The 12590-nt window shown below is 41.0% G+C and overlaps 1 protein-coding gene across 4 annotated transcripts in view; it reads right to left on the bottom strand.

The window, feature by feature from the left end:
• LOC144936450 (uncharacterized) overlaps positions 1-12590 on the bottom strand; it is a 51433-nt gene that overhangs the window by 35988 nt on the left and 2855 nt on the right. For all 4 annotated transcript variants that reach the window (XM_078863504.1, XM_078863505.1, XM_078863506.1 and 1 more), the window contains exon 2: positions 12096-12267. In XM_078863504.1, the coding sequence (XP_078719630.1) occupies positions 12096-12266 (171 nt within the window). In that variant the 5' untranslated portion in view covers position 12267. The remainder of the gene's footprint in view (positions 1-12095; positions 12268-12590) is intronic.

Genomic DNA, 12590 nt, shown 5'->3' with positions numbered 1-12590 from the left:
TGCTTGTTTGTAGAGGTTCGTGGTTCTAGACCAGACATGGGCCGTATACGGCCCGTTGGGCTTTTTAATCCGGCCCGCCGAACTTGTCCAAATATTACTATTGAATAAAATTTTACCTTCCTCCTGTAATGCCCCCATTTCCCCCAATAGATGGCGCACTTTGACTGGGAGTGTGGTGTACAGTAGAACATCTGGTCACGACCATAATTCGTTCCATAACTTTGGTCGCAACCGGTTTGGTCGTGACTCGAACCTAATTTCCCCAATGGATTGTATGTAAATACGATTAATCCATTCCAGACTCCTACGAACTGTATATAAATATTGTTTTCTCAAGATTATTAAGCACAAAAATAGTTAATTATGCCATAGAATTCAGTGTAATAGTATACTAAATGTAAAAACATTGAATAACACTGAGAAAACCTTGAACAACAGAGAAAACTAACATTGCCGCATCAAGGTTTAGAATCGTTCAATAAGATGATTGTTTCGTCTGCTACATCAGTCGGTCGATTTTGAGAGAGAGAGAATATTCGTATGAGCAATTCATGTTTCTATTGAAAGTAAGTTAACAGTAATATTTGGGTATAGTATTGTTTTTGGAAGCATTCACCGTAATATCGTATGAACGTTTACTTCACCGCATCATCGTATGAATGATGCGAGAAGAGATTAACGGGTTCTTATGTTAGCGATTTACGTACTCGGCGCTTTCGCTCTCTAAATTACGGCTTGAATGAGGGGGAGGGGTATGACTACACTCACAAAATTAATATCTTACTAGGAATTTTATATAACAAAAGTTATATATCTTCTTGGTTCTTTCGGTAAAGTCACGTAGAAGGGAAGTAATAAAATAATAAAAATAAAACAATAAAATAATTCTCACGACGTTTCGGCTACAACGCAAGCACCTGAAGACGGCTGCTTGCGTTGTAGCCGAAACGTCGTGAGAATTATTTTATTTTATTGTTTTATTTTTATTATTTTATTACTTCCCTTCTACGTGACTTTACCGAAAGAACCAAGAAGATGAATCCCTGCAGTCACGAAAGCTTTAAATCGAAAAGTTATATACATAACTGTTACGCTTTGTGTAATTCAACAAAACAAACAAAACTTAACTCCGAGTTCTCTCCGAGTTTCACGAGTCCGTTCTAGACCCCACAGTTTTTTAAAGAGTTTTAAGCACAGAAAACATAATTAAAGTTTGAAAAATCATTAATTATACAAACTTTTCAATAATTTCCTTCTTCACTTCGATTTAAATTTTCTTTAAAACCTTCTCACCAACATTACCATTCATTACCACTTTCTTCGAAGGCAAGTTTGCAAAAGAATGCATGGTACAGACAGCAGACATCTTGTGTCCGGAGATCAAAAGCAAATTTGAAAAAGTCAGTTTATCACGCAGGACTGTGACTCGCCGTGTGGAACTGATTGATAAAAATATAGCCAGTCAATTAAACTAAAAGTCTGATTCCTTTGAATAATATTCACTAGCACTGGATGAAAGTACGGACGTAAAAGACACTGCTCAGCTCCTCATTTTTATCCGAGGCATTGACGACAGTTTTGCGATAACAGAGGAGTGTTTGACCATGGAGTCCCTGAAAGGAACAACGCGGGGAGAGGACTTGTATAACCAGGTATCTGCTGTCATCGAAAGAATGACGCTACTTGGAGTAAACTTGTCAATGTCACAACGAATGGATCGCCAAATTAAACTGGAAAAAATGTTGGGCTGCTGAAAAGAATCCAGGATAAAGTGAAAGAGGAAAAGCCTGTCCAGGATCTTATTTTCCTTCACTGCATCATCCATCAGGAATCCCTGTGTAAGTCTGTATTGCAGCTTAATCATGTCGTGAATCCAGTCGTAAAACTTGTGAACTTTATACGAGCAAGGGGACTTCAGCACCGTCAGTTTATTACGTTCCTGGAGGAAACTGATGCGGATCATCAGGACTTGCTGTACCACTCTCGTGTCCGCTGGTTAAGTTTGGGGAAAGAGTTACAACGAGTGTGGGGGCTAAAAGAGGACATCATCACATTTTTGGAGTTGATGGGGAAATCTGACGAATTCCCTGAGCTAAGCGACAAGAACTGGCATAGTGACTTTGCGTTTGCTGTGGACATATTTTCACACATGAATGAGCTGAATGTGAAACTGCAGGGGAAAGATCAGTTTGTTCACGACATGTACAAACATGTGAAAGCCTTCAAATCCAAGCTCACTTTGTTCTCCGGACAAATTGCGAACAAATCTTTTGCTCATTTCCCCACACTTGCCATGCAGGAAGAGGCACCGCGAAACGCAAAAAAAATATAGCAAATCACTTGAGGACCTGCATGGAGAATTCTGCCGTAGGTTCTCTAATTTCGAAAACATTGAAGTCACTTCAGTTGGTGTCCTGTCCCCTGTCACAAGACCCCGAAACAGCACCACAGGAGCTGCAGTTGGAACTGATAGATCTTCAGTCTGACTCTGTCCTAAAGGAGAAGTTAAACTGAATGACTTTTATGCTTCACTTAACAGAGCCACGTTTCCAAACCTCCGGAGGACTGCACAGAAGATACTGACTTTGTTTGGCTCGACTTATGTGTGTGAGCAGACAATTAGCGTCATGAACGCCAACAAAGCCCGTCACAGATCAAAGTTAACGGATCAGCACCTCAGATCTATCCTGAGAATTGCCACAACCAAAATAACTCCAGACTTGGATGCACTGGCAAAAATGGGAGACCAACAACACTGTTCCCACTGAAACGGAAAGTGATGATGTGTTGCTGCAGCGAGGTTGGAGCCAAATCTCCGACACACAGCCTACGTGGCTGCTGTAACCTGTTCATGTAGATAATAAAGAAGTTCAAGTGAGGTAATTGGTTTGGCGCAGGCCTCAGATGTTTTCATGATGTTTGATCAGTCACGTTACGACATGTTTTTGTATTGTTCATGTTCGTGCAATTTGTTAAATTGCCTTGCAAATAAATGCTTTGCTACCTGTTAAAGGCCAAATCCTTTCATGTAATGATTTTTACATGTCCTTTATATTAGTTCACACAAACACTCCATCCATATGTTCCTGGCCCGGCCCCTCTGTTAAATTTCAGAACCCATTGTGGCCCGCGAGTCAAAAAGTTTGCCCACCCCTGTTCTAGACCAATGTCCAGCTGGGTTGTAACTTCTACGGATGTATCAGAGGTCGCAAACAGGTTTTGATTCCCTACCCGTACCCGGCTGCACCAGGATCGCAAACGGCTATCCGTACCCGGCCGGGTACGGGTAGCCGGGTATCGGGTAGGGTACGGGTATCGGGTACCCGGTTGCGACCTCTGGGATGTATTGACCATGGCATATATGCAATATGCTTCACAGTGGACATTACAGTTTCCCATTCATTATTATTATAAATTAGGCCATTGTGTGGTGTAAAATTACCCATCGTAATCATCGCCCCCTGTTGGCAGACTCATGCCCACTTGCAGATGGGGTGCCCTTTTAAATGTGCCGAGATGAGATATGAAGATAAGTTGCTTGTCTTGTGTAAAGCACTCAGTGACGCTCCGACATAAAGCGTGCTTAATCAAACACAAATCATGATAATTTTTTACGCATATCTGCCACTTGACAACTTCATTGGCAGTATATAGTCATAATTTTTTTCACTATTTACAGCAAACACCGAATACTGCTTAGCCAACTCAGTAGTAATGACACGAAGGCACCAGAGCCTCGAATTCGGCTGAAACAAACAGGCCTCATGCCAGACCTTGTTTATGTTTCATTTGTCAATGGTGTTGTGCATCATGGCCATAATTTAAACCTGGATAGCACGGACAGCTGAGTAGTACCGCTACTCCCCATAACACAATCCCATTAATCGTACAAAACGGCACGTGACATTGTGCCACACTGTAAATGAGACATTGCATCGCATAACCATTAAGAGCTTTCCAAAGATTAACTAAATACGTCAATAAAGAAATTAAAGAATGAGCAAGAATCAATGCACTAGTCTTCATTTTCTCAGAAACCCTTTTAATGCATGCGCGAGACAGCCCATATTGCATTAAAACTCTGGCACAAACTGAGCAATCATTTTTCTCAGAAAGGAATGCACCATTGTGCACGCTAAGTGAATTATGTCTCCAGGGCATGGAGGAACCTGCAGCACCAGGCCACTTTCGTCACTAATCTCCCTGCTGCAACACATCCATTCTCTACCCTCAGCTTACAGCTCGCGAGTTTCCCATGTTTCTATTGTTTCAACAGGCTCAGCTGGAAGATGAAGTTTACATAACTACCATATGTGTATTCAATGCTAAAAAAAGGTTTTACCGTTTCAGGTGGAAATGCAGTGTTAATATGCTCAAACACAAAATAGACACCAATTACAAGGCATCGTAATAACTTTGAACCAGAATTATATTGCGTTGGTGTTTGCATTTGCCTTGTTCTACTCACCTTTTGGTGGCCTTTGGTCTATCACGAGTGAGACAAGCAATAAAGTAGGATTGTCTCTGGTGGAGACCAATCAGTTTCAAGGACGATGCATTCATTATTACAGAATATTAATTCGCATTTTTTACCACGTGTGGTTTCGCAGACTCGATGCCTTATAATTGGTGATATTTGGTGTTTGAACATCATTCATGAAAATTACACGTAAATGTAACTAGTAAATGAGACAATACAAACTAGACAAATAGCAATTCATTTCCTCTTCTTAGGTTTTTTCTGTATTGAATCATGACCCATAATTATGAAAATCCATCAAATCACAGGGAGAAAGGTGAAGTGTGAGATGTGAAATGTGCTGTGCTCCCTAGACACATTTGTCCCATCAGTCTAAAAGGATAATCAGGAGATCTGCGACCGAATTGTGTTGTATTAAAACAGCAAACATCACTTGGCGATAATGCAAAAAAAACACTCTTCAGCTTTTGTTGCATTCTCTTTGTCCATGTTTACAATCCATACATCGTAGCAGGTGTTATAAAAAAGATTTTTCTCTTCATGAATGCTTTCATTGACAAATAAAATGAAACAGCTGAAAAATGCACAAAGATGCATGCTTGGAATTAAGAGACAGAAAGAGGAACACATGAAATAAGAGAAAACATGCAGGTTAGAGATATCATAAACATGCATTGAGATTTTTTAGATTATCTTGCTGCTGTAAATTTCCACAAACGCCACTTTGTTGAGTTATCATTGATGGCCAGGTCGCTTCTGAAAAATAAGTTAATACCTTAGTGGGCTTTACCTGGTAAGATACAAAATAATTTCGTTTTATTTGTATATTGATTTGTTTACCTTTCCTATATTTTTTTATTGCTTGTTATTACACCACCCTACTCGACATTTGTGAAAAAGAGCTTGAAAGCTCATCAGATTCCTCCAGGATATATATTCTGATTCTGAATGTGAAAATAGCAGTCATCCCTCGCAAAAATTTCGCTAAAACGCAACTTATAAATTAGGGAAATAATTCGATATACGTTAATTTAAATTCGCATTTACGAAATTTAGAATCTCTCAGTTATACATTTTTTGGGGAAAAAGTCGAACCATGTCTGTCATTTCTCCTTGCGCGCATTTCACACTGCTCCATGTGGTGTGCGTGGCCATTAAGTGAAAGTGGTAGCGGAAGAGCAAAAAGAGACCGTGAAGCAATTACCTTGGATGTAAGTACTGTGCAGTATTTTTAGTTTACAATTTCTTTTGAGAAGTATTAATAATGTATCGATTGTGTTTTGTGACTTTCTGACCTGCCCTGACTGGACATCTGTGAAAAAAGAGCTTTACAGCTCATCAGATTCCTCCAGTATAAATAAATATTATGATTCTGAAAAAAAATCTCGATGTGCTTAAAAAAGGTTTGCTGCATTCTTAAGTGTGATTTTATTACATCTTGGGGGCTAATTTCTTTTCAGTAGGTAAGCAACTCCAATAATATAATGGAAGTCAATGGGAAAATAGGGTTCAATATATGGAATTTCACTTTATGGACAACAATCCCTCCCTTCCCTGGCCTTATTAAACTCCTTCATTAATTTTAAGATATCCCTTTTCTTGAACGTGTGGTTAGTGTACCCCATGCAATTTGATGTTATATTTCTGTGTTACTTGCCAGTGTTACTTGAATGGTGCATGCAATGAATGTTGTTTTCCTCAAATGTGTCTGCAATTTCGATTTAAAGCTTTCGTGACTGCAGGGATTCATCTTCTTGGTTTTTTCGGTAAAGTTACGTAGAAGGGAAGTAATAAAATAATAAAAATAAAACATAATAAAATAATTCTCACGACGTTTCGGCCACAACGCAAGCAGCCGTCCTCAGGTGAAACCAGGTCTGTCGAGGCGACAGCGTCTGAATGAAACAGCACACGTGCTTGGAGCATATATATAAGCTGGGTTGGAAGGGGGGGGGGATCGTATTCTCAGCAGGGAATGGATTCTTTGCTCCACTGCATTGACATATTTTGTTTCTTCCTCTTAGTATCTTTCACACGACGGTCAACGGTACAATGTATAATAACAAATAGTATAAAAATGTATATGCTTAATACAAATTACAAAGTAATATATAGTATCGTAATTGTATAGTGAATATACAGCAGTGTGATATACATTAGGGTGGGTAGAATAATAGATAGTGTAATATTACAATGTATAAGATTTATATTAATACAGTATGTAATTTAATGTTGGGTTTGTCTCTGGCAGTATATAGTACGGTGTAGACTCGTGTGATGTAAGAGAATAAAGTTTAGATGGAAGCATATTATATTTTTTACGACGTAGAATTGTAATGTATTACTTACTGTTAGTAACTCAGCTTATTGTAGAGTATATTTAGTATAATGATGATACTATGTAGTTTATACTTTAGTTGTTTACGTGGTGGTTTTAGTTACTGCAGCTACATACTATTAACACTTCTTCCCTTTGATAATTGGTTCTTTACCCTTCTATCTGGCAACAAAACTGACACCTTTTTACAAGGAGTCATGTTTGCATAGACCGCAATACCTGCAGTCATAATACAAACAAAAGAACATAACTCTGATAATGTGCACTGTCCTTAAAGTTGATTGATCCACACCCGAGACAGCTTTCCTTAGAGCCTAGTCTCATATGGGTTGGACCAGATGACGCCAAAAGGCGCACAACTCAAAGACAATGCACCATCAGAGTATGAGAGCTCGGGGCAAGCATCTACACTATGGTAACCCCTTTATTAATGCTATCCCTATCCCCTCCCTGTGATGCTGCTAATCCTGCATAATGCATGGGCAAAGTAGCACTAATTCACATACCTGCATTTTCCATATCCCCTCCCTTGGATGCTGCTAATCCTGCATAATGCACGGACAAAAGTAGTTCTAATCACATACCTGCATTTCCCATAAATATGCAAATTCCTCTTGATATGCAAATTATTTTGTCAATGCGCCCTTTCGCCACCCCCTTCCAACCCAGCTTATATATATGCTCCAAGCACGTGTACTGTTTCATTCAGATGCTGTCGCCTCGACAGACCTGGTTTCACCTGAGGACGGCTGCTTGCGTTGTGGCCGAAACGTCGTGAGAATTATTTTATTATGTTTTATTTTTATTATTTTATTACTTCCCTTCTACGTGACTTTACCGAAAGAACCAAGATGTGTCTGCAATATTATGATTTATCTGGTGTAAATTATCTTTTTTTCACAAAGGTCCCCCATGGTCATTCATGGAAATCAGCTTAAGGCTGAATGTTTCTTACACGCGTAAACAAATAACATACATCTTTTCAGGAATGTATCTGTTCCATATATCGAGGGATGCACGTAAATTTACTTGGGCAGGACGTGTCACTATATGGGATGATAGCCAACTGCCGAGCCTAACGATGGAATGGCAGCTAAAGGATGGAACATACCTGAGAGGACAGCCACTGCTGAGCTAGAGCGATGAGATCGGTTTTGGTATAAAAGCTAGGTGGATCGTTACATTCAGAGACCATGAAGTGTGGCAATGGGATAAGCTTCATTGAGCATGTTAGACTTGCATGTTGCTTTTACGTGTGCAGTTATTAGTGTTGTGGGCAAGGTCATCCATGCTAGGAATGCAATGATACATTGACTAAAAAAGTTAAATTGATTAATACGCTCACAATATATGCTTTGAACTGTGGGTGTGATAATAAATAAACAAATTATGAAAATTACATACAAATGATGTGCTCATGTTACATTTGTAGTGAGTCCAACTGAGTCGCAGACGTAACACGAACTACCCTCGGGTCTCGAATGCTCATCTAACCACGCTACGGCAGAACTAGACACGGTTCGCTATCCCGGTCCGGACCACAAGCTGGGTCCCGGACCGTGTGGCTAGAGGCTTCTTCTCCCTGACGTGGATCGTCCAACACCAACACTTGAAGAACCCCGAGCTCCTCACAAAGCACTCATTATTTGCTCCCGGGCTGGGGCTGGCTCCGCCATCAGCCCCACCCACCTTCCAGGCTTCTCGAGCTCCTTCTCGAATGTTCCCGAGAGCCCCTCGGAACCACGTGACTGCCCCTCGGCCCCCGTCCACAGGTGGCCCCCCTCCAGTATCGTCCAGTCACGTGACAACAGGTCAGCCAGAGTGTCATGCCCCAGAGTAACCCTGGCTGGCTGACGCTCCCTCTCGGTCCCTCACTGGGAGCCAGCACCGCACACTGCTCGCCGGTGCCTCCGCGCTAACCAGCGCTCACTCAACCACTGCTAGATTTGGTACTGCAGCCCATAACCCGGGCTGCCCGTAATGACGTTACCGGCCGTGACTTCGCAAGCCCGGCACCATACAATGACAAGTACAGTCACTACACATTATGCCAATGAAGCATGCAACACTCTACAAATAGAGAGAAAAATGTGAACACAATCGACATAGTAAAAATGATACTATAAAAAAAATTATTGACTCAAATCATGAAGCTGAATCATGACTTCTGGAGGAAGGTGCGGGGGGGCACCTTTATGGAGACAACAGGGCTGCAGGTTCTCACATAGTAGTTGCTTTTGGTTGTACATAGAGGACTGATGCAGGGGTTGAACCAATGCACCAGGGGCTGAGAGTAAGGGCGCTGAACCTCCAGGCAATTCTTCAACATCACACCGTTTCCATAAATCCCTGAGGTCATGCCTACAATTACCGGGTCAAGGAGTGTCCGGATATAGAGAGGACACCCTTCTAAATTACTAGGACAATAACCCACACCATGCTGAATAATTGATGCGGGGGGGAGGCTGCGGTAGGATGAGGTAAGAGATATAACAATATGCTCTCATTGGCTGATGTAGAGCACATTGCGTTAGGGCTTTTAAGGCTGCTCCCTGCGTACTTCGCCCAGGGAGCAACATAAATCCGAGTGCTTTTTAACACTTGGCTCTTTGAGCATCGAGACATTATAAAGCATTTAAAATGCTGTAATAACACTTTGATAATTGCTGCAGAATTCCTGTTTAAGTTTGTTTTGGTGAGCTAAACTGAGAGGGCATGTTTCGAGTGTATCTCAGCATTTCTACATCTAGTGCTGTAAAATACTGGTGTAATCAACTAAGAACATTTGGATTTTCATAATTATTTTAATAGTCCCCCTTCTAAAATCATTGGTTGCTCACCTCCATTGCCAATCCTGAATCAGTGGGGCCAATGATGGAAATTCCATTTTCATACACGTTCCTACATTGGTGAGCAGGTTATGTGCAACGCATGGCTGTACACATATTCTCAAACATTGGGAAGATATTCGTCATTTTTGTTTCATCGATTCAGGGAAGCACTGTTGAAAATGAAGTGTGGTGTTGAAGGTGTTCAACAAAGAAATGGTACAGATGACCTTCTGTGTTGGCAGCCCTGAAGCAATTTTGGAAATTAAGTAACTATTAACATTTTTTTTTATTTTACCAGGTAAGGCCCACTGAACTATATAGCTCTTTTTAAGAAGCGACCTGGCCACAAATGATAGCCCAATGAAGTGGCTTATCATGTGGACATTTATAGCAGCCAAATACTCAAAATGCATGTTTCTAAATGTGTAAGGAAAAACCGGAGAACCAGGAGAAAAATCGATGCAACCACAGGAAGACCATGCAAACTTAAAATATACAGACGTCAGGGTCGGAATCGAACCCACGATCTCCTGGAAATGTGGCAAGATGTTAACACATTCTCATGGCAGAGGCTAGTTTATCCATATGGCTTGCGATGCCAGCCAGTGCCTCTTTATTAAAGCCATCACAACAGAAAGGTGAGGCCAGCATCAGATTTGCAAGACTATGTTTTACCTATTGTTGACGCGGACACATTGCTACTTCACTGATTTAAAATTGCATTAAGTGGGGGGGCATGGTCACCTACAGACACCAATTGACAGTTGTTTCTCATGACCAAGAATTAAACTTGGTTATCAAAGATGTCAGCACAGTGTGTAAACTACTGAGCCAGTGCTCTCCATACACACAGACTCGCACACACATACACGACACAGAACTAGGGCACATAAGTTATAGAAGATTATATTCATGGTGTATAAACCATTTTCTGCAAAGATAGCGTTAACCAATTAATATACTTATCTGTTTAACTAATGAGAACTATTCCTTAAAAACTAAATATTGTTTTTGTGGGAAATAAATTAATATAAATAATGACTGGACTTCCCAACAGGAACTCCACTTAAAACAAGAGAGGCGGCTATCAACAATACCGTATTTTCTCACATATAACCCGCAGGGTATACCACTTTTACAAATAAAACAAGATCCTGCTGGGTAAATGGAGGTACGGGCTATCCCAAAAATATTTTACACGTGTGACATGTCATAACTCGTTGAATTTTTTCATGGTAGGACTATCCACTATGCAACAGTAAACTTTGACTAAAGCACTGCTGAATAAACCACTAATACAAACATTGCAAATGTTATCAGGGTTTTAAATGATTCGAATTGTTTGTACAATGTTTACATTTGCCCGTAAACTACGGTAATACTTTCAGTGGCTGTAGGGGTGTGCGAAAGTTTCAGCTGAGGCTATGGATTGCACAATGGGAATGGCCTTAACAAGCGTCTACCAGACGCGGAATCATAATTGCTGAGTCCCTTAGGCCGCTGCTTACAGCTGAGCACTATACAGTCGCGACCATGAGCTTTGTTTCAAACTTCCAATGGCTTTGTTGCCAAGAGGCAATAGCGTTACCGTAGTGCCGCTATTGTCTGCGCAGTGCACAATCTACCAGTGCTAAAACTGTACAGGGGTAACTACCGGTCCAGTAGCTGAAATATGATGAGCTCAAATGCTGGTAAGCCTAACAGTACGCTTACTTAACTACCAGTTATGTGTTACTTATTTATTGCATATTTACTTGTTACTTATTTACGTTTTTAAGTTCACTCGTTTCCGGTTAGTTTGTTTTCTTTGTGCACATTATGCTTTTAATGTTAACAATTGATAGTGGAATGTATTACAAATGTAAACTTTGTATTAATATTAAGCTGCGGTAACGACGTTAAAGATATGAATGCATGCGTGGTATATGGAGGTGCGGGCTATCCGAAATGTTTTACACAAAACACTATTTTTGCAGAGTATATGCGTCTGCGGGTTATATGCGTATGCGGGCTATATGCGGGAAAATACGGTACTTTGCAAAACTACAACAAAACTGGGAGTAGGGCAGTGCAGTGGTGACGAGTATGCCTCACAGTAAAATTAACCTGGGTTCACATTCCCACTCAGGCGAATTTCTGTATGGAGTTTTTATGTTCTCTCCCTGTTCTTCATAATTTTTTTCCAGGGTCTCCAGTTCCTTCCCAAACCTAAAGAAACACCCCGAGGCTGAAAATATTCCTACAAATTACCCAATTTCAATTACACATAGCAACTTTGCCATCTGCTGAGAAAACTTGGTAGGAATGTCCTGAAAAAGTATTGAGGCTCAATGGGGCCTCCCTGGGTAAATACGTAGAATAATAAGTGCTGAGCACTAAATTGGAGTGGTTTATTAAGCCTGTGAAAGGGACAGCGATAAATACGCGTGACCGGGCACCTTCTCACCAGGTGTGTAGGCGTAAGGCACTCCACGGCCGCCTCCACGGGCTCCAGTGACGCAGCACAGAGTGGATCTGGATTCACCTCCCCAGCGCTCCCGCTACGGTCATCCACAATCCACACACGAGCTGATCCAGGCTGCCTGGAAAGCGGGGCACTCCTGCTGCTTGCATCCATGCTGAACATAAAAACGCCATCAACATCAGAAGGTCACATCTCTGTGTATATAAGGGCCTGGAGTCCTGCATGCTCAATATTATACCTAATTGCATGGAAGCAATGGTTGGATCACTCCAGCAATGAGCTGCAGCACGGGGTCTGCATGCTCTCCCAGTATGGCTACTATCTGCATTGTTTTACCAATCAGCCTCAATGATTAAATGAATCAGGTTAAGACAGTAGTTGCTACAACTATGACTGCTCTATACACCTCTCTAATAATTATTACTACAAAAGCGATATTGAAGGATGGTGTAAATTATTTAATATTTACGTATGTAT

This window comes from Lampetra fluviatilis, chromosome 16, assembly GCF_964198595.1.
Source record: "Lampetra fluviatilis chromosome 16, kcLamFluv1.1, whole genome shotgun sequence".
NCBI classification, from domain to species: Eukaryota; Metazoa; Chordata; class Hyperoartia; order Petromyzontiformes; family Petromyzontidae; genus Lampetra; species Lampetra fluviatilis.
This window is presented reverse-complemented; position numbering and strand designations above follow the sequence as displayed.